The sequence below is a fragment of the Nymphaea colorata genome, chromosome 2 (genome assembly GCF_008831285.2).
Source record: "Nymphaea colorata isolate Beijing-Zhang1983 chromosome 2, ASM883128v2, whole genome shotgun sequence".
Lineage (NCBI taxonomy): Eukaryota > Viridiplantae > Streptophyta > Magnoliopsida > Nymphaeales > Nymphaeaceae > Nymphaea > Nymphaea colorata.
This window is the reverse complement of record NC_045139.1, coordinates 4,247,337-4,270,515: the sequence shown is the minus strand read 5'-3', so window position 1 is coordinate 4,270,515 and position 23,179 is coordinate 4,247,337. Positions and strand designations below refer to the sequence as shown.

Below are 23,179 nucleotides of genomic sequence, written 5' to 3'. Positions count from 1 at the left end.
CATGAAATTCTCCCCCTTTTTCCAGTTTTTTTTTTTAATATATATCGTAATTATAATAAGAAGTGTGGTTGAGAAGTTGCCTATTACTACTAAGTCAACCGATTCGAGCCGATTTGGCTTCGGACCCAAGGGCGGAGGCTAATGAAAAAAAAAATTACATTGAAAAAAATATAATTTTTTAATTACATCATGTATTTTTTGGATTTGAATTCAATTTGGCCCTACCCAGATGCAAAGGTTGGACTGTCGGTCACCCCTAAAGAAAATCCTGATTCCGCTCCTGTTCGGACCGATATGGCTGCACCGCCAACCACATAAATAGAATTTGGAAATGCAATAGAGGCACTTGAATGAAATCAAACTTTGGTTCCAAAATTTTCGAGTCCAATTTGATACAACTGAGTGAAATCAGTTATAAACCAGCATCAAATATTGTTTTATATAATTTAAAGATTTTGAAAACACAAAAAACGATTCAAACAATAGATAATTGAATATAGAAAATTGAAAGCAAAAATAAGTAATTATAAAAAGTTTGTGGTTGGGAGGTTGCCTATTTATAAAAGAATTGACTCGTTAAGCCTACACATCTGTCTGGGCCGCCGGCGGGTACCTGATACCTGGTCCAACTCGACCGCCGCCAGGTACCTGATACCTGGTCCAACTCGACCGCCGGCGGGTACCTGATACCTGGTCCAACTGGAGTTCCAAGTTCTAAACTTGCAATCTGTCTCCAATTATGATTTCACATCGAAATGTGAATCTAATGTTAAATACCACCACATGGACTGGTTAAATGTTAATAGTTCAAAAATCAATTTCTCCGCTTTCAAATTTTTAGTGTCATTTGAAACTTTTTTTTCCCTCACGCTTCAATTGGTAAATTAAATAAATTAGAAATACCAAACCAAAAAAAAGTTAATTTACTAATGCTAATCATGAATGCCGTATTTCCAATTTATAGAAATCGTTTTTGTAAAAAAAAAAGAAAGAAAAAGAAAAAGAAAAAAAATCAGAACTTGTAAATGTAAACCTCTCCGGCCTTTTTGTGAAATCTTTAATTTGTGGACAAAAGCTTAAATAAAATAAACTTAGCAGTTCCATGTGTTGTCGGCCAAGCCATAAAAGGTTATGTTGCTTGGCCAGCTTAGGCATAACTTGGAAAGCATGTGGGATTCAATCGAACGCTAAGTCAAAAAGAAAGCAATGCACGTGGAATGTGCAGCGCAGTGATAATGCCTTCGGCACCGCGTGGGCCAAGCAAGGCTTAAAAAAGTCGGCCCGTTTAAATTATAGACTTAAAAAAGTTGATAATTTAATATTGTTATTTTTTGTTGTCCAAGAAGTCCGCTTGGAATGAGAAACTTTGCCGCGTCTCCCATGGTTTGCTGCAAATACACAAAAAGAATAAATCGTGGGAATGACACCCATGCAGTTATCTTTAATTTGGTCAAAATAACTTTTAAATTTTAAAGATTGAAGCACACTTGAAATTGTAAAACACAATTATGTTCCGATTAAATACGTTTCATCTAGAAGAATGAACAGTGCTGCTAAGTGTAGTACGAGTTTTGTGCTGATAAGTTGAATGTGTTGAAAAAATCTGTCATATTTATGACTATAAAGAACATTATCCGTTAAATAAACAATTTAAAAATTTGATAACGCCTATCAAACATATTATTTTTTTCTCCATTGAAGTATGAGTTACATTTTTTAACTGATATTTGTTCAATTTTTATTTCTATTGACTTTAATTCCCTTGGTTTTAAGCATCCAGGGCATCTAATCCAAGATCGGCTGAGATTGGAAAGCCCTAGATCACTCGTCTGACTCTTTTTTTGAGGTATTTTAGATCCATGGTTTTCCCATATACAACAGATTTGAAAACCTTGAATTTGAAATCCACTGTTTGTTTAGATGGTATATTTCTTTTAATGGGTATCTTAGGTCAACCCAGAATTTTAAATTCAAAGCGATCGTACATGGCCTTGATTATAAGTAGACTTGGGCATCCGGCTGGCATGGCTCGGCTTCATGCTCGAAACTCGAGCCCTAGCCCTAACCCAATACCTGATACCCAACCCGCCCGATTAAAATAAGAAATATTTTTTAATATAAAATGACAATTTTTGAATATAAAATACATTTTTAATAATAATAATTTAAAAATTAAAAAAATGGTCCGGCTAGGCTGGTTCTACTTTTTCAGGCTGGGTACCCGAGCCCGTGCCCAAGCTTAATTGTAATTTTGTCAATCAAAGCGGTTCATTTGAATCATAACAAGTTTAATGTTTTTAGAATGAATTGGTAATATGGATGTCAATATTATCTGACTTGGAACAAATATTTGATTCAATTGTTCCAAAAAAATCGGATATTAAATTCCATCCATTGTCAAAGCAAATGTAATATCAGCATTAAATTTTAGATTTGAAGCAACCAAACATCACTTTAGTTAACAATTTAATCAATAAAAAACATGAATAAAATATACCTCGATCGCACTGTGATCTACTGATTCCAGAAGGCATCAAATAGTTGCCTTGATTCCTCGCGCGAGCTTAAAGTGGGTTGGTGCATGTGGTTGAGCCAGAGTTCACGAGCGGCTGGCCAGTGCTTCGAATCCCAGCAGCACCGGCCCCTTGCAATAGGAGTTTGAGTCGTGTGTGCTCGCCTGGTTACGCAACAAATGTACGCCAAATGGGACATTTTTGAAATTATTGAAAAAAAAAAGTCAATTTAAGTGTTTTTGCTTTTTTCACATAATCTGGAACCTTTGAAGCCTTTTACTTCAAGAATGAACATGGATTTTCATGAAGGAATGGCGGAGCCTTCGGACCTCTTTTTAATGATGGTCGTTAACTTCCTACTTACTCGAAATAAGTCAGGTGAATTTATCATAACTATCTGATTAGCGGACAAATTTTGACTCCCATCAACTCGAAAGTCTTACCAACAACCACGCATTTAATTAATTCAATTTTCTCTGTTTATTGATCCGTATTTGGATATAAGTCAACCAATTTCCCGATTTAAATCGGTGTCATTGACATCTTTAATTAATTAAATCTTTTTCTAGACATTTTCACCAGGAAATCGTGATAGTTGTTGCGAACAGCATTCACAAGCAGTTCATGAAGTTCATCAAGTTTTCTCCGTTTTTTGGGTTTTTTTTTTTAATATATATCGTAATTATTATAATAAGACGTTTGGTTGAGAAGTTGCCTATTTATTTAAAAATTAACACGTGGCTGCTTTTCAGCCACTATTACCGCTATTTGAACCGATTCAAGTGGATTTGGATTTGGACTGATACAACTAGCCAATCACATAAATAGAATTTGGGCCTCATTCCTCTGTAGCAAATCAGAATTACAAAAAACTCGTTTTTTTTTTAAATGCGATAAATTAAGTGATTGTTTAAAACTTTTAAAAAACACTTTAAAAAAACATTAAAAACGAAAAAACGTGTTTTTAATATTTTTTTCGTTTTTTCACTTTTTTTTAAAAAATTTTTTAATGTCAAACAGTTTTTTTTTATTTGTTGCAAATCTACTTATGATGTTTGTATTATTAATTTCTCACTTATTTTATTTTTGTTTCATTTTAGTTTTTTAAAAAAATTTAAAATTTATTATATTTTTATATTTTTCTTGGTTTTTCAAGCTGGTCATATTATACTTGAAAAAAAACTTCACCTTCTAAAAACACTTGAATGAAATCAAAATTTAGATCCAAAATTTCCGAGTCCAATTCATACGGCTGAACGAAATCAGTTATAAACCAACATAAAATATTGTTTTATATAATTTAAAGATTTTAAAAACGCAACAACGATTAAAATAATAGATAACGGAATTTAGAAAATTGAAAACAAAAATAAATAGTGTACGAAACTTGGCATCCGTCAATGGGCAGAGAACCAAATTGATTTAACACCTATGTTTAAGGACGGTAATATATTCAATTTTTAAATATCTGATTTATTGGATATCTCAACTTGGCTTTTAAATTCACATCCGAATTCAAATCCGGTTTTTAAATGTAAGGCTTACTTTTACAGTTCGATTGTTAATTTTCAAAAACATATATTTTTTAAAGTTTCGATCAGATAGGCAAGGAATATATCGGATCGACTCAGTTTGATTTGGATCGTCACCGGATCCATTTAATTTGTCGTACTTGGACCCGGGTCAATGACAGCTCAGCGTCGACTGGACGGATATGGACCCCCGTACATATCGCCCCACGTAAGCGATGACACCTCGGGCACTTGAGTGGAGCCCACCACGCTGATAAGATGAATCACGTGACTGAGCTCGATCCAAATTTGGAAAACAAAAAAAAATAAGCAAATAAAACTTTTGCAATTACAACATAATATTTTTGAAATCACTGGTAATTAAGATCCTGCACAGCTACAAATTAATTTTAAACACAATTTCAGTGAAAAAAAACAAAAAAAGTTTGTGCCTAGCAAGAGCTTTTAAGCAAACCTCAGAAACATATTCCAGTAAAAAATTTAAATTTTAAAAATATAAAAAATAAAAGAAAAAATAGGAAATATTCGGATGCCACTTTTATTAAATGTTGTACGCGGCGCCCAGAAGGCTTCAACTGGTACTGCTTCTTTCTACTACCAACCGTCAATAATGTTGCCGTAAACGTTTTGGATTTGAACAATTTAATTTAAATCACATGATTTTTTTTTTCAAAAAAAGTTATTTAAGAGGAATAGTTTTCTTTGTACTCTCAAGATTTCGGCTTGTTTTTAAAGTTAGAATTATGTATATATTAAATTCAAAATGTTGGGTTTGGATGAAGTTATGATAGATTTTTCAATTCAAATATGACAACAAAGAAGTAACCAAAATTTCAATAGGATTTCCTCTTAATCTTTATCTTGTTTACATTTTTCTCGGACATCTGCGTGTCTTAGATAGCGATACAAATGCATTGAAAATCTAAGATTAAGTAAAATTTTGGGAGGTTAAACTCTTATAGGGATCATCTACCTAACTCAGTCAAAAGCATAACTAATTCAGTCAAGCACCAAACCAAGATTAAAAAAGTTGTTAAAAGTTATCTAATTTAAAAAATGATAAAAAAAGGATAAGGCCTTCCCAGGTTTTAAATTTGAAAAACGAAGAGGAAAAAAATTTGCTGGATTTGCCAAATGTCTTCTCTCTGAATCGTTAATCTCTGCAAGATCCATGCAGCCATTAGAACCAAGACACCTTGTTCTCTCTCTATAAATAGTCTCTTCCTCCTCCAATCTTGCACCGTGAATCTCTGCTGTGCCCATCGATACATCTTCCGTTCATCCATCACCGCCATCATCCGTCCACCACCACCACCACCGTCATCAGATCACTGCACCATCATCAAGATGGGCAATTTCAAAGACATGATGGCCACCAGGGAGCTCTCCATGGTCATGCCAAGAGTCCTCATCGTCTCAAGAAGATGCGTCCGCAAGAACAAGTTCGTCGATTTTGTAGGTAAATCGAAGAAAACTAACAAACTCGAATCTCCAAACTTCCTTTTAATGTAGGTTTGGTGAATTCTAGATGCTACCCATTTCAGATTATCGTCTGAAATTCTGATTCCTTCGATTTCCATTCGGTTTTCAGGCGAATACCATCTTGATCTCATCGTCAACTATGGCGCCGTCCCTGTAATAGTCCCAAGAGTCGCAGGCATCCACATGCTCCTGGAGAGCTTCGAGCCCATCCATGGGGTGCTCCTCTGTGAAGGAGAGGACGTGGATCCCTCCCTCTATGAGTCCGATTTCGACGGCTTCTCACCGCAGGAGATGGAGGAGATCAAGCGGCTGCACTCCAGCGACACCGCCATTGACAAGGAGAAGGACTCCATCGAGCTGCAACTGGCAAAGCTGTGCCTGGAGAGGAACATACCCTACTTGGGGATCTGCAGAGGGTCTCAGATCCTCAACGTCGCCTGCGGGGGCACCCTCTACCAGGACGTGGAGAAGGAGCTCGCGAGAAGCGGCAGGGAGAAGGTGAGTCACATAGACTACGAGAATTACGACGGCCACAGACATACCGTAAAGGTTCTGGAGAGGACGCCATTGGAGTTGTGGTTCAGGGACTCTCTGGGAGAAGACATGGAGCTGAGAGTCAACAGTTATCACCATCAAGGGGTGAAGAGGCTGGCTGAGAGGTTCGTGCCCATGGCCTTTGCAGCAGATGGGTTGGTGGAGGCCTTCTACGATCCGGATGCGTATAATCCGGAGGAAGGGAAGTTCATCATGGGTCTGCAATTTCATCCTGAGAGGATGAGGCATGGGGATTCAGAGATGGTTTTCGACTACCCTGGTTGCCCTTCTGCGTATCAGGTAATCACACAATCTTTCATATAAATTTTGTTTAGCTTTCTTTCTTTTCTGCATCCGACGTACGTGCAGCAGAACTGCCCATATATGAATGATGGACCATATATATATATATATAGAATCATATTGGTTTGATCTTTTTTATTTCCTTAACCTTTCATTTGGTAAGATAATTCCTTACTTTTGAATCATGCATGTAAAGGTCACGTACCTACCAATATTTCTACTTAGTCTATGTGACTGGTAGGTGTTAAGTTAAATGGATGATGAATTATCTCAGCGTAATCTTCTTTAGGTGAGTGGTTGAGAAAAAAGAAAAGAGAAAAAAGAAGAAAAAAAGTGTGGACTAATACTAGACATATTTTTAATACCAGATGAATGTCTCATCATATTTTTCTCTTTATCTTTCTTTCCAAAGTCGTTTCAACATCCGTATATAAGAATCAACATTGTTCCTTATCCGTGTAAAATGTAAGTTTCTAACGCCTACCATTTTCTCTATGTATAGATCAAAAGAATTGGTATATAACAAATTCGTAGGTGGCAAACTCGTTTAAACTTCTAAGGAACAATTCTAGCCCCTGTTTTGTTTTAGATTGACATTGAGAGTAATTCATAACAACTTCTCTTTTTTTCTTTCTTTGAAAGCTAATCTGGATTGAATCTGGAACAGCTGAGATGGGCACCTTACGTTTATATCACACTGACGGTAGTCAAGAATTCGAGAGTCCTCAATAGAACTGTCATGTAGAACGATGGGCACACACACGTTAGAGGAGGATGATTCCCGCATTGAATTGGATGATCAGAGTTGGATGATACCCACATTGAATTGAAGATCCTTGAAGGCAGAATTTACATGGCTATAGGGAAAGCTAATGGCGGAAATGACATTGATGGCAGATGAACTAATTGTTAATGCAGTAGGAAGAACAAGAAGGTAGAATCCTACCATTAACGCTCGGACAGAAGAACGTTATGGTTTTGAATTTCTGAGTTCTTTTTAACTGGCTGCTTCCCATACCTTGATAGATTATGCCATCCCACAAACTCAAAATGCTTTGCCAGCTTAATGGTGAACATGACAAGTTGATTTGCGATCTTAATGTAACTGAACTGTTCCCCTGTTCTGATCATAATGGCTTTAACAGGAATTCGTCAAGGCTGTGATTGCCTACCAGAAGAAGGTGAATGGTGAGGTGAAGGCCACAAAGCTCGACGGAGAGATGGAGAAGAAGAGAAAGATAATTGTCCGGAGTTTTTCGATGGCGAAGGATATGTACACGGCTGGTAGCACCAGAAGGCCCATTGGAGACGAAGATTTAGAAGCGGGAGCAGCGTTTCTAGAGGCAAGATTTCCAAAAAATGAGCTTCTATACAATTTCTTACCCTGAAATTAGTCATCTGCGTTTGGCATCTCTGAATTCATAAGGAAACATGATTTCCATTGCGGATTGCGAGCAATCAGATTGAGGTTAAACCATGATTTTGAGAATGGAGTTTCATTGTCAACACCATCAACACCAAATGCCAGAGAACATTGCTTAACCCGGAACACAGCTGTTATTCCCTACAACACTCTGTTCCCCAACAGTTTATTAAACTAATGGGTACTTATCAAATTAGTTTCCCTTTCCATGGTGGTTGACATTGTTGGTTGTTTTCCTTTTGTCTTCAGTCAAGTGCTGCTCTGAGCATACAGCAGGAGAAGCGGTTGAAGCAGATGGGAGCTACTGTCAGGAACGCGTCCGCTTACATGGAAAAGCTGAAGATGAATGAAGAGAGGGAGATTGCAGCAAGGAAGATGATGTCCAATATGTCAATTGAACAGCTTTCTGATCTGCTCTCCTTCTATAGCGTTATGAGTCACATTTGCTCTGAGATCTTGGAGAAGAAACTCATGGCGCCTTCCTAGATGTCGAACTAGGAAGCTTCGGCTAGCTGCGCGTGCAAGCGTCTTCAACCCCAAACAGGGGTACCCATCTGCGGATCCTTCCTCCTGGCGGATATGAGAATGATCTGCAATTGAAGGATCAAAAAGGATGATCGATCAAGAATACATGACTGCAATGATTTAATGATCATGTAAATTTCATTTACACTTCATTCTACTGTTGAAAATTCAAATTTTAGAGCAGTGTGGATCTGAGGTATGAATCCATTAGATGCAGCAATCTATGTTCAATGTATGCGCAAGTGGTAGCATGCTTCATTCTCTATACCGAGATCCACTTTTTGTCTAAACATCGTACCTGAGACATGAAGCTATCAAAAGCAAGTTGTGTTTGATATATGCATCTCTTAGCATCGAGTGGTAAAGGTATGCTTAAACTCAGTTTAACTGATAACACAGAGAAGTTAAGAAAAATGCATTTAGGTTTAAAATATGTTATATTTAACAGTCTGAATTACTTTAAAAAGCCTTTAAAGTAATGAAGAAACTTCAAATTTAAGCATGTTTCTGTTGTTCCATCAAAAGTTATACAATTTTCAATGATGAACTGAAAAAAAAATTGTATGTGACTCTTAGATGTTAGATGGATAAGAACAATCTCAGTCTTAATAATTTGGAGTCTTAATAATTTCGAGATCACTAGTAAAAAAGAATAAAAGGGTGGTGGGGTGTTTTGTTATATAGTATTAGTTCATACTTTTTTTCTTTGTTTTTCTTCAACAGTGGATCTAAAAAAAATCAAAGGCTACGATTATTTCTTGCTACTTAACATCTTAGTGTTTAGTGCCAACCAATTTCTTCCTTCTCTTTATATATATATATATATATATATATGTATGTCGTGATGATGATGGCTTCAAATTGCACAGCTAAAAGACTACACTTGTCTTTGATACGTGCTAGAATTTGCCATCATATATGTTGCGTCCTCATCTTGCCCAGTTGTCCTTGGATAGGACAACCTCCTAGGCAGCATGTTTTTCTTTGGCCAAGAACTCGTGGCCTTTCCTTTTTTCTGGGATGTGGCAACCTTTGTCATTGTTCTAGTGACAAATAATCTTTTAGAACAATGTCGCGATATTTTGGATCATTTTGGCCGGTATATATCAACTCCTTGCAGGTACAAAAGGTCGATAAAGGTTTGTTCTTCATTTGTTTTCAATCAAATTAAAATATTTTAAATGATTCTTAACTTTATGAAACGAAAATAAAAGACGAGCAAATATGTCATGGTACATGTCGATCGACGATACAGCACTGAACCCATTATATGCAACATTATTCTCAGTTCTGACCAACTGCCTTCCAAAAGAAAATGTCCGAAAAGAAAAAAAGGAAGACAAATTCATTTTGAATACTTAAACATTCTTGTTAAAATTCACGATGTGCCATGTTCTAAAGCATCTTCTCCATAGATTGGTAGTTTAAACAGGAACTGGACCCCTGAGAGTGTAATGAGCACATGAAAGTAGATGAGTTCATATTCATATCCTCGACTAGGAACCCAATGTGAGTCCTTCGACAACCATGACAGCAGAAAATTACAATACAAAGGTTCTGCCCATTTGGTATGGCCGACCTGTTTAACAGAGCCCAAGGGGCGCCATGGATGGGAATTACTATCTGCAGGTAGCAGGATCATCACGGAATTTATGAACTTCAAAGCTTGCTAAAAGGCAGATACATGATAGGAATCTCTTGACCTAGCTAAAAAATCAAATGTAGCCATTGTTTTCTATCTGCAAAAGTGAAAATTCTTGTACCAACAAGAGCTCCATTCACCTGGACGGGAAGTTAGCTTGAAACATTCAGGCTTCAAGTTGAACAAGGTACCATGTTTGGAGGAATCGGGAGGCTAGTCAATCTAAGAGAGAGAGAGAGAGATTATCGATAAAATGAAAATATATAGCAAAATTTAAAGACAAGAAAGAGAGAGAGAGAGAGCACTTGTAAAACAAGTCAATTGGAGAAGGCATTTTTATAAGTTATGCGCTGCAATAAATATGCACAACACCATGTAACCAGCATTTTTTTTTATTTCAAGGAAAATTCTCTATGCAATTGCAGGCAGCAGCTTACAGAGAGAGAGAGATCGCAAGTGTAATACGGTAAAGAGAAGAGAGCTAAAATGTGATCTGTAGGACACTACAATAGGCAAAAGTTGAAATTTCAACGCCTCCCGGAAGCCACAGACTCTGCAGAAAATAAGTACTTCACACGGGAAAGAACTGAATCCTGATTTGGGTCATAAGGATGGTCCTTCGAAGGAATCTCCAAGATTGCAGGAACTGGCTTGTTGTAGCTGTCGACCAGAAACCTTATCATATTTGCAACCTAACCAACCACAGAGTACATAATGACAAAAATTAAATCAAGTCCTTTACAGATTAAAAGAAGGTATTTCTATCGAATTCTAAAAGTTCATGGATCGCATGATTGAAGTCTGAAAGTATCTGTTGTGGAGGAAACAAATAAGAATGGTCAAAGTATATGTACATTTTTGCTTTGAAAACAATGAGAAGTACACGGCTCAGGAAGTATCTTCATGGTGCAAACGTAAACACACTAGTAATGTGGAAAAAGGAAGAACAAAAGAAAAAAAAGAAGAAGAAGAAAACCAGTAGTATAGCCACATGCAGGCTTGTGCGAGCAGTTGCCCACATGGGCCCATGGGTTCTCAACTGAGAAAGGATCCAAACACAGGTCCAGCATATGGGAGCCCCCACTGAACCCAGGTCAGTGCCCCTCAGGTGCCTAGCTGGCAGCCCCTTTCCATTTGGTTAGATGAAAACAAAACAGTGCCTTCGGCAGTTTGGCCCCTGACTAAACAAGCTGCAGCTTCTTCTTCAGTGTTCATCAGGTTTGAGTTCATCTGTGGCCACGAACAACTTTCAGATGATCAGCAAACCGGGACATGCAAGGGTGCCAAATTATTCTCAATCTCCTCAAGACAATGTCGTCAATTTGACAGAATCCAGCAGTACAGATAAGACTTACTGGCAGAATGAAGCTGCAGCTACAGGGTTGGTGGACAAGAAAGAGAAACCATGGATGTGCTTTTTAAATAGTGCTTGTTTTAATTTGTAAGTTCTACAAAACATATTAGTGCCCCTTAACCAAAAATTTCTGGCTCCAGCACTGGAAATAACATTTAAAAACTGCTCGTTGAGAAAAGCACGACACTCAAAATGCCACCGTTCAAAAGTTGAAGACTACCATGGTAGCACATCATTGACAAATGAGAACTGAGTCGCTCAATGCAATCTTTGTATACATGCTGAACATAAGGAATCTTGTTGTGCAAACAGGAAGACCACTTTCTCTGACCAGTATCACATGCTTTCCCAATGTCAAACCTTGAGACTTTGAAATATATGTCTAAATATACAAGGTGTATATTGCTGTGACTTATAATTCACACTGGCACAGTTCAAAATAAATGCCGAAAGTAAGAATTTCAAGGTACCATGACTGGAACCTAGAACATAATTAAATACCATATTGGAAGTTCAGTATGCAAAGAATATTCTACAAGTCTAGATAAGTATGGTGAAATGCTATGCGCTGTGTAGAAACATCAACAGAATAACATATTTTATGTCCCTAGCTTTTTCATGAGTTGCATCTTAAAAGCATAGACTTACATATTGGCTAATCAGCACAATAGCAATATCCTCCTTTGTGGTGAACTCTTTGAATGCGTCTTCAATTGCTTTCACAGTTGTCTCTACAACACAAAATAACAACTCATAAGTAACAGATAACCAGCATATGTGTGGTTCTCTTTGTATAGCATACATGAAACCAAAAATTTCTCTACATGGTATTGGATGACCACAAAAACTACGAGCTCATATAGGATCTGTCAAGTGGGTGCACTTATGCAGTCAATACAACCAACAAACAAAATTTAAACTTCCTGGATGTGCTTTCAGTAAAGCAGAAAAGCTACAGTTCAAAATTTTCAAGAATAGTCAAAATTAAGAACTTCAAATGCAGTTAACTTTCTGTACCTCTGCCAGAATTTCTCTAATTTTTCTCAAATACAATAAATCCCACTTCAGGTCAGGCTAAAAGGCTTAGGTACAACTGTAGAACAACCATGGAAATGCAAGTTTAGGCTGCTTGTGCAAATACAAGGTAAAACAACTCAGACACAACAGGAGGGAGCATCAACATTTATAGATCCACCATGCCTCAACCTGATTGAGGCTTAGGGAAATTGAAACGCATTTTGACATAACAACTATTGACCATATGAATGAATAAAGTTATAAACTAGACATAAGTATCAAAAGATGCACGACAACAGTTAAAGGCTTAAAGCAGCTTTATGGTTGCTGAAACTAATCTAAACATCTAAAGGGTACGTATAAGTAGTTTCCACTTTCCATGATATGGACTATGAAGATAAAAAAGAAAAAAGAAAACATTTAAAATGCCACGGTTAGTCAGATAATAAAACATATGTTGTGTACATACAAAAGGAGCAGGATAAAGAGAAACATCTAAAGCATAAGAATGTATCTCTATCTGTTGTGTGCACATTTGTGAATATATTTGCCAAAACAACCATACTTGAGTCCACGATGAGGTAATTTGTCTTCCTTCTAAGATCAACATTCCCAACGCCAGCTAGCAAGAATCCAGTGACAGTATCCTACATAAACAACAAGAATCAAGTCCAGATAGACAAAATGTTTCATACAGAAGGGACTAAGTTGTGAAGCCAATGATATTCACATCAACCCATATTTCAAAGAGTTCGCAACCATAAAAAAGGTCATCAGAACAGCAACAGCAGCAGCAGCATCATTGTTTATAGCCACATGCAAATGCTGTGGTTAGAAAAGAGATGTTTGAGTATATCAAAATTGCTTTCTCTCCTTAAAGCATGCAAAAAAGAACCTTCTTCAAAGAAAGGTGAACCAAAACTTCAGTAGGGTGAAATCATTTTAGTAAATTTCACTTTCCAATTCACAATGCATAGTTCTTAAAAGTGCAGTCACTGTTGGCTAACTAATTTTTTGATAGTGATTAAAGCAAACATGTATCTAGAAATGGCTTTAGGGAAGGATAAGAGCTCTTTAAAAAATAACAAGGAACCTTTCCAGATTCTTGGTTTGATACATTAGCTCACGTAAAGTGAAGTAAGTATATAATATAAGCTCACTGGAGCTTTTCTGTTCTAATGGCTGTTAAGCATGGCATCCATCTAATCCACTAGGACAAAAAGGCAAAAGGAAGTTTTTTACTGCTTCATTAGCTTTTACATGACCAAGACAAATTTGGATTTGCAGTACCTGCTGGCATGTGTAGCCATTTGAAAACCTCCATTTCCGTCCAACATTTACAGATGCTTCTAATGGGCTATGTATTTTTTGTTTTTGACAAATAATGGTCCATATAACTATACCGTAAAATGATACCGTCCAGGCCAGTTCCACAAACACAACAAAGGCACACAATTTGACCCTAAGAATAGATGACGTTCATTCCGAAAGGAAACAAGACATCCTTTTCGTTGGCAGTTAATGAGCATATACTGTTGAGCAAACAAGAACATATGAAATCAATATGACCCTCCAAATTGTAAAATATAGATATACTGAACATAAACTGTTGGAAATCTGCAAAAACCAATGAACAAACAACTTTTCATGATACAGAACAATAGAAAATTTTTGTAGCCGACAGAGTAGCACACAGGCTATAGCATCCTCACAACAAGTTTACATGATTACCTCATCGGCAATCATGGCAATAAGCGCCGAGTTGCTAGTAGGGATATTGCCTCTGTTTGCCATGAACCCTCCTATTCGTTAATCTACAGTGGAAACAAGTCCATGTTATCCAATTATTCATCACTGCACGGAAGCAACACTACAAAAGAGTATGGAGTAACGGAGACCCAATTCGCTAGAAGTAGTAACTTAGCCTGCGCCAACCAATACATCCAGAAAAGAGCAGATAGAAAAAAGAAACAAGGGTTACTTGATTTGTTCATAAACGCAGCAACGAGGAGAAATCACGAAGAAATAAATCAATGTTACAGATGTCCTGATACACCAGCCAAAAGAATGAACATTTCCGGTTTCCAATCTGGAAAATTTCGATTTCAATTCAAACTTTCCACACAACGGACAGGCATCGACAGACCCCTGAATCCCCAACTTTGTACCATCTTTTCCTTTGCTAAGCCCCCAATACCTTCTTCTGCGACCAAGTTGGATTCACCCCAGCAGATATCTCATTGTCGTTCCTTTGATTCCTTTGCTTCTGGTCCGTTACCAAGAGATGGCGCCTTTCTCAACAATACCACAGCACCCACTAGCCAAATCCAAGGAAAAAAATCAACAAATTCCACCATCAACCACTGCCACCCTCGATAGAAAAACCCATTCCTCCGTCGGCTCTGGTCAATTCATTGATCCTCCTTCGCCTGAAGTAATCCCTTCTCCAAAATTTCCAATGGATCAAACAACAGAATAAAGAACCAAAGAGATTATTTACAACCAAAACAACGAACTATGCCAATGGTCCCACAAACACATATGAACACCCAATTCGTCGTCCGAAAACTACAACGAATAATCGGAGCTACGACATAAGAAAACCATAATCTCGAATGGAAAACTAGAAAAAGAGGACCCCTTTTTTTAGAAAATCGTACCCTTTCCTTTTCTCTTGTTCCTCCGTCCGCAGAGAAGAGAGAGAGAGAGAGAGGTATTACTGAACAAGTCGTTTGACGAAAACAAAGAAGGTTGTGCTCTCTAATCGCAGCCGTCCGTGTTGTTCATCGCCCACCGTTTGGAATGGAACCCACAAATTTCTCAATCGTGTAAAGCCGCGAGATCCGATCTCAGTCCATGTATCGATTCTATTGAATCTCCCACAAAAAAAGAACTCTCGGCCCCACGGGAAAAAAAAAAGTGGTAATAAAAATTAAACATGAAAAAGAAAAACTCACGGGGAGAAGATGAACTGAGAATTTGGCATTTTAATAAAAATTTAAAATGAACATTTATAATTCATTCTGCCAAGCAAATACAAGCTGTTACCAAGTATACTGGCCGACTGATATGTACATCAGTGTTATTAATAATTTAATGTCACTGGGTATTGGAGCATACCAGACGATACCTGCCATATAGGCCAAGGTTGACATAGGTTTTCCATTTAAATTTTAAATTAATTTAAAATATTTTGAATTGTTTTTAGGCTTAAAAATAAAAGATCAGGCGATATAAGTGAAAGTCTAAAGTCAAGTAGATTCTTAGTTCCTATTTTTGCGTCCCTAAGTTTGATTGCTCGGATATTTGTTTCTAATTGGTTAGTTTAGGAAAAAAAAAGTTCGAGATTTTCAATCGAACTCCTTCGGCGCAAACATAAAGTCTTAAAAAGTCCACAGATTATATATGTAAGTATGTTGAACTTGGAAAAGTTATGCAGCATTAAGTAACAACTGTTAAGTGACTTGTATCATACCAAACTTCTTGTCTTCACAGATAAACTGGGATGCCTCAATTGATCTGATTTGAAAAGGATTTATTTACTCTTAACCATATATGCCTTTTTTTCATTTAAATGCAAATGAAAAAATTTAATACCATACATAAATCAAAAACTGAATTTACAATCCAAATCCGGTCTAAATCTAATATATAAATTTGTATCTGAATCTGCATCCGACTTCTAAGATGAATTTGAACAACCTTATGATATGTCAAGAACCGATTTTCAAAATGTACGACATTGGATATAAGATATTTATTTAAAATTAGATCCAATCTTAATCTGAATTCAAATCTAATCAGATATTTATTTAAACCAAATCTGATCAGATGTCGTTTCCAAAATCTGAATTCCATCTGATCTTTTAATCAAATGTTAAAGTTTTTTTTTTCATATCCATTTTTTTTAAAACTGTTTAGTCTATATCAAAGTCTGATTTATTGTCATCCCTCCAAATGAGTTACCTAAGCAATCAAATTTGCTCTTGAGTTGCCTATACTGTCATTAACTTAATCTCGCTAGAACAAAGTTGATGACATTAACGATTATAGCATTTTTCTACAATAAAAAGTAAGCTAAAGTTAGGCACATGGACACACGTTATATGTTTAATTATTGGTTTTCTTCATTTAAAATATTAAGTCTAACCGAAGTTGGTTAGTTGAATAGAAATCTTCTAGGCAACTGTAAAAATATTAATCATTTACTTGACTTTTTCAGTATGAAAGCTCACAAAGATAGATGCAAAATGTGGATCCAACAATCTAGGTCAATAGCATGATCAAATTAGCTAAGAAATTTTTTGTACTATTAGCTTCATTTTCATCCTCGTCTATAATTGGTGTTTCTTAATAATTGATCATCAATTGGTGGGAGTCCTTGTCCTTTTCTGTTCTTATTTCATGAACAAAGTTTTCCATTCATAATTAGTGAGGAAGAATACATCAACTGTCTCTAGAGGGGTTCTAAAAGACAAATAGAAAACACTGTTGAATTTCATCACTGTTTTCATAGAAAGAAATCAAAAACAATTGTTGATTTTCTGGGGCAGTCAGTGTCCTATTTGAATGGCACTCGAGTTCTGTCAAAGACTGAAAACCTATTAGCTTTGGAGTCAACGCATGTCTTTTTAGAAAAAAGGGTATAAACTCATGGTTAGACCCAAGGGTGTTGGGTCAATTATTGCAAAAGCCAGAGCAAACTGTAGCTTCTATAATTGAAGGAATTGAGATCAGGTCACTGCCTATATGTTGCCCAATAATTTAGACCAGGCACTTGGTACTACAAAGTTGTAAATGTAATGAAAGTATACTAACACCTAAAATGAAAGGACATTTGCAGTCACCAATATGGGAAAGTGAAAGGGGCGGTAAACAAATACCCATTCAAAATCAAAGAGGTATACCAAAAAAAATATTAGATTTGCTCTTCAGTTTGGATTTCCACTCACCTCATTTACGAACAGTAGGCATTTCATAATAAAAATACATTATGCAGGTTGGTTGATGTAACACATTTGAATTGAATTCAATACTTAGAGAATGTCTTGCCAAGTTGAGGTTCGAGGGATCTATAACAAGATGCATGTAAAGCAACCCCTTAGCAGGAGGGCTTTCTTGGCAAGGCAAAAATCTGGTGTAAATATTTTCTTTTTTCATTTTTCAGTAGATTCTTAGATGGGCAATTAAATTATAAATTTGTTTATGAGAAGAAGTACCCAAAGAATGCATATCACATTCATAATGTGAAAATACCACAGACAAAACAATCTTGTCAGGACAAAGCAGTACCTGCACTTCTGGCTGTATCAAACACTTGAAATCTGGTAAAAAAATTCTGCAGATCTTTCAAAAGTAATCGGCAATGTGCGTCCATGACTAGAACTATTTCTTGTATTTGAGGAACAAAAGTTTGGGATAAGCCATGGTGGGTTGGTGGACAAACTAGTTAGTTCAGTGCTCAAAATAAGGTTTCAATGCTCTTGTCATTCCATCCTAAAATTCCTTGTGACACAGTTGGAGCATCATTATAAAACCAGTCTGCAGCTTCAGTCATTCTAATGTCCGGCTAGAAACTTCGACAACCCAACTGGCAACTTCATAATGATACCTCCCAATTATTAGACCTAATTGAGTAATTAGTCATGTATGAGTGTACACACACATTTGCAAGCATGCATATGTATGCCTATGCCCTATCACTTTCTGTCTTCCTTAATTTCTTTCTTACTAGAAAATGATAAATTTCACATGCTACAGAACCAGTCTAGATCATAAACTTACAGGCTAACCAGATATGGAGTTGAACCTGTTTCTTCTGTTCTCCTGGCAGGATCAATTTCCAGTCTGCAAGAAAACTTTCCACCGAATGATTATAAATTTGTTTGAACCAATGTTGATGAAGTCTGTGTGAGACTATATTCATTGTAGAAGAGACTAAGAAAGAGGTTTAGAAAATTGAAATGCATCAAATTGATTAGATTTAATTTAATGTCGGCAGGGCCGATTCCAACAGCTCAGATCGGTTTTACATTGTTTGAACTATGGGCACATCATAGAAACTATTAGTGAGGCCATATAATGGACACGGACAGAAAAGTATGATGAGGTACATCCAAGAAATGCTGTTCAGTTCTGTCCTTATCCATGTAGCCTAAATGACACTTTCCAACAAGAGATTATGCAAGATACTGCACGTGTTAAATCTAATTCACCACCCTCTCTTTTCATACTTACCATGAATTATTTTTTTACCATTCAAAAAGAAACCCAAACTTTAACCCACTTAGCACCAATAGGCAGTACCATGAGATCTGAACCATGATTGTCTGTGTGAGAGCCATTATGGGTATGCCTTATTTCCTCATAACACATGCTAAGATTGCGGCTACAAATGGAGTCTATAAATTGTAATGAGAAGCGACTACCAGACTCACTCCCTGCTCCTACAAGAAACTTGTTTTCCTTCTTATGTTTCCTTGCATCATCTGCTAGTTTCTGAAGATGGGGCTGAAGCTCAAGGCTTGTTCTGTCATATGCCCCTTACTCTTGGTTCTTCTTATTGTCAGTGTCCAGCCTAGCTCAGCTGGGACTTGTAGCCTCTCATCACTAAGTTCCTGCTTGCCTGCATACGAAGGTGGAAAGCCGACTTCGTCATGCTGCGGTGCACTCAAGTCTCAGTTGTCTTGCTTCTGCTCCTATGCAAGTAATCCTAGCTACAAATCATACATGTACTCTTCTTCTGGGCATAAGATTGCTGCTGATTGTGGCCTTAAGTATTCCAACTGTTAAATCTTGCTATCTTTTCTACAATATGAAGCAATAAGGACATGCTTGTGTGAGCCAAAATGCTGCTAGAGATGATCTAGTGTGCTGTGTGCATGTTTTTGGCTTTATTTTCCTCTTGGAGGACTAGTACTTGTTTTCTCAATAATGATGCAATGCATCTCCTGTTAAAAATGTTGCCAACTTTGATTTGGTTTTTTGTTATGGTGGTATCTCTATCCAAGATTTCCAGGCTTTTTACATTTCAGTTAACATGAATGACAGAAAGAGGGTGAAATCTGGTGACGCTGAAAATATATAGGCGTATCATGACAACATCCAACTTATATCTTTTTCGTTTCAAACTGCACCTGAAATGTGAGACTAAATCAATATCGGAGCAGCATAACAACCCTGCTCTTACTGTTTCTTTGGATTTTTTTACTGTGTTGATTTGTTTCCCATTACATTGGGATATTAGGATGCATAAGCGCTCGAATGCATCAAAATGTATGTAAATTCTGGGAATTGTATTACTGAAAGTATTTAATTTCTTGTAAGTTAATTTATCAATGCAGTGAGTGCAGGTCGATGCAGTGAACACAGGGTCAGGCTCATAATAAGATGGAAATATAACACAAAGACTGACTGACTACCTAATTAGCATGGTTTTTTCTCAAATAGAACCACATTTAGCTTAAGCACTTAATGTTCATTTTTTACAGTTTAATGTCCATTTTTTACAGTAAAATCATAGCCATAAATATCGTTTTCCGGTTTAAATGGCCAGGTTTTACATAGGTATAATGAGGCGTGCTTGTTCTTTTGGGAAGAGAAGGAGAAGAAATGGAAAACGTTTCAGAAATTAAAAAAATACTAAAAAATAGGAAACATAAAATAAATGAGAAAACTAATAAGATGAGATAAAAAATAACTATATAAGCAACAAATATAAATTAGAAAAACGGAAGCAGACTGGCAACTAGGAAAAAGTGACTACAAAAAAAAAATTCGAAGCACCAGAAGCACTATCACAGGTGTTCAGTCCAGCTGCACCGGCAGTTGCAATTCCTATTTCCAGTTCAGCATAGACGGGAGTTATGAGGAGAAGAACCAACCAGATTCTTCTAAGCATCAGCATAAAGAGTATGCGTATGTGTCTATATATATTGAAAAAACAAAATCGATATGTTTTGTTGAATATATTGAACATGTCCAATATATCTATCTAAAACAAAGCAGGTTAAATGATTCATAGGAAACGCACTAACACAGTACAAACACAAAAAACGCATTCAATAATCAATATTTTTTATTTCTATGATTCTGTCTAACAAAATGTAGTGATCCACTGAAGAACAAATTGAATAACAGGAACAGAAATTGCTGTGAGCCTGTGATAACAGTGGGTAAGTATGTGGGGAGAAAAAGAGGACAATCTTATTTAGGAAAAGTGAAAATCAAAACCAACTTCTAACCTTGTCTCCCTGGTGGCAAGCTCGCAGCAGAAAGCCTCTCCGACGTCTTCCTAAGCAGACATGTATCTTCTCCAAATCGAAACTCTAAGGCCCAAGTCCTTCTTTTCCAAAGCTCGACATCGAATTGACGTTTTATTGAGTCTTTCCCAAAAGCTCAAGATCAGTCGACGTCGTTTTTAAAATTTGTTCCAGTTTTAACACGGTCACTCTAAGCTCATTTAGCGTTTTAAACGCTTTTTTTTTTTAAATGACTGGTTTCTGTTGCTATGATTCAAATTTACTTTGCACATTGTGCATATATGGCCTAAACCATGTTGGCTTGAGCAATTGTCAAGCCAGAAATTTTCTTTTTATGAAGCACTAAGCATATAGTTAATAAATTTTCAATTAGATATGAAGCCACTTGGGACTTGTAGGGTTGTCCTATACAATTGAATTGAACACAGATCCACCTAAGTTCAACCACTACTTTAAGCTTTCATAAAATGAGCTATGTGAAACATACGTCCCACATGACCCCCACCTATCTATGCCCCTGGGTTCGAGTTAGGACTATCTGTCTTTCTGCATTGTAGATGCAGTGCCTTAGAAATCTCTTTATGATAAAGAGATCCATTTTGCAAGTTTGTCATTACAAACATTTGCTACAAATGATCAGACTAATGATATATAAAATACTTAAATAAGTGACATAGATGCTAAATAGTTGGTTCTCATCCCTTACATACTGGAGTGCAATAAGAGCATCGGGAGACGAAGAGATCTCTTTTATTACTATAGATATTTGTATGTGAGTGCCCCCTCTACTAAAAATCTTACTGTAAAGAGAACCAAGGTTGAGCTTGGGTTAGCTGGGTAAAACATGGGTTTCATATCAACTGAATATAATTAACGGACTCTACAAGGTGTTTGAAAGCAACTTTGGGTTTCAAGGGAGCTTTCATGTTTCAAAGAGTTGGTGATATTTATCAATAAAGAAGTTAAACTGTCAGATAGTAGTGGCTACCTAGTTATTCAAGATGGTAATGAATTGTGATAATGAAATTGGAGGACCGCTTGTATAACATTCTATTTGCAATCCAATGTTTTGCCACCGTTAGCACGGGCCCAGTATAGCTGATCGAGCTGATGAGTAGGTAGAGGGTCTGTCATCAGTTTGATTCCTATGAGTGTCTAAGTCTTTGGGATAAAGTTGGTTCTCTCTCTCTCTAACATGAAGATGCCATACTCAAAATGTGAGACTTATTCATACTTTTGTTGTTATGAAATCTCATTACTAGGTCATTATTCCTTTGGACACACGTTTTAAAACCCTATGACTAGTGCCCTTGCAGATGTCAATGGATGTGGATTCAAATTGAATGTGCACATTATCATATTCAATTATTGAATATTCATATATTCAGTTTTAAGTGAAAAAAACGATATTATATATGAATCTGGTTTTTAAATTCAAAATGCAAATCCGATCAGAATCCAACTTTAAATTCACAAACCAATTCAAACTGCCCCAATGCCCCTACCTCCCTCCCAATCCCCCCTGCCCTTGGTTGCTTGGACTGCATTGGGACCTATGTACAGTACAGTTCACCATCAACTTAAAGTGTATCAATTCCATTATCCACAGTCCAGAGGAGTAGCACCCACAGAAATGTAACCAACCATGTGCCTTCTACACAGCCACCTACACAACCACCTGAGAAAAACAAACCGCACAAATCCATGAATTTAGGAGCAGAGCAGAGACAAACTAATTCCTCCATTGTTGAAGCAAAGCAAACTTGACAGGCTCATCTAATTGCTGCAGGTAACAGGAAAGACACAGAGATATGGTGAAATATAGAGCAACCTACTTTGTTCTTTCCTTGAAGTCACTTTGTATCTGTTTAGACTAATTTCTGATCATATCATATAACATTTTTCTCACTGTAAAAAGTTTTCTATGTCCTAACCTCTTTTCAACCTCATTTTTGGGGACTGAACCTTTACCAATTTCCATCAAATTCCCCAAAATTCTTGGGCATAAAAAATCGGGCTGGTTTTTTTAGTATTCACCTGCCAATTGAAATTTCATACTGTTTATACAAAAAAATATTTGAAATTTAGAGAACATGAAAAGAACGCATGTCGTTTTTAATTATTTTTAATAGGATACTGATATTTTTACTTACTCAAGATCCATTTTGGGCCAAAGTTTTATAGGCTAACCGACTCATGTGGTTCAGCTTGAATTCATTTCTGTTTCCCTGGTAGGATCAGGCCTCTAGCAAGCATGACAACATTCTTGGTGAATGATTACAAAAGTTAATGCTTGACACCAAAGTTGCAAGAGAGTCAGTTCTTAAACTAGGTTCATTGGAAAAGATGAGAAGAATTGACTCAGAATATTGAACTGCATCAGATCAATTATATTTAATTCAATTCAGCCGACCGTTTCATGCACTTGGAATCGATTTTACATTGTTTTGAACGATGGGCACATGCTGAAAGCAGGTAGTGACGAATTTTACATTGTTTTGGACGATGGGCGCTCAATAGAAACAACTAGTGAGGCCATAAAATGGATAAGGACAAACAAAATGTGATGAGTTATGCCTAAGTGATGCTATTC

At 36.7% G+C, this 23,179-nt stretch overlaps 2 protein-coding genes across 6 annotated transcripts; one reads left to right on the top strand and one right to left on the bottom strand.

Annotated features, from left to right (window-relative positions):
• Positions 1–5,207: 5,207 nt before the first annotated feature.
• LOC116247895 (putative glutamine amidotransferase GAT1_2.1) lies at positions 5,208–8,490 on the top strand. The gene is made up of 4 exons (XM_031620324.2): positions 5,208–5,504; positions 5,637–6,361; positions 7,510–7,707; positions 8,037–8,490. Exons 1-4 carry the CDS (start codon positions 5,393–5,395, stop codon positions 8,271–8,273), a joined length of 1,272 nt encoding a protein of 423 aa, XP_031476184.1. The 5' UTR covers positions 5,208–5,392; the 3' UTR covers positions 8,274–8,490.
• A 1,840-nt stretch (positions 8,491–10,330) lies between these two features.
• Positions 10,331–20,650, bottom strand: LOC116247896 (V-type proton ATPase subunit F). 5 transcript variants are annotated; one of them, XM_050076033.1, is made up of 6 exons: positions 20,569–20,650; positions 18,110–18,172; positions 14,057–14,139; positions 12,891–12,972; positions 11,957–12,039; positions 10,331–10,646 (listed from the first exon to the last, which is right to left on the bottom strand). In XM_050076033.1, exons 3-6 carry the CDS (start codon positions 14,117–14,119, stop codon positions 10,482–10,484), a joined length of 393 nt encoding a protein of 130 aa, XP_049931990.1. In that variant the 5' UTR covers positions 14,120–14,139; positions 18,110–18,172; positions 20,569–20,650; the 3' UTR covers positions 10,331–10,481. The 5 variants fall into 5 exon arrangements, with proteins under 5 accessions (XP_049931990.1, XP_031476187.1, XP_031476185.1 ...); XM_031620327.2 differs by lacking the exon at positions 18,110–18,172 and having other exon boundaries at positions 20,569–20,639; XM_031620325.2 differs by lacking the exons at positions 18,110–18,172; positions 20,569–20,650 and adding an exon at positions 14,986–15,147.
• Positions 20,651–23,179: the final 2,529 nt, after the last annotated feature.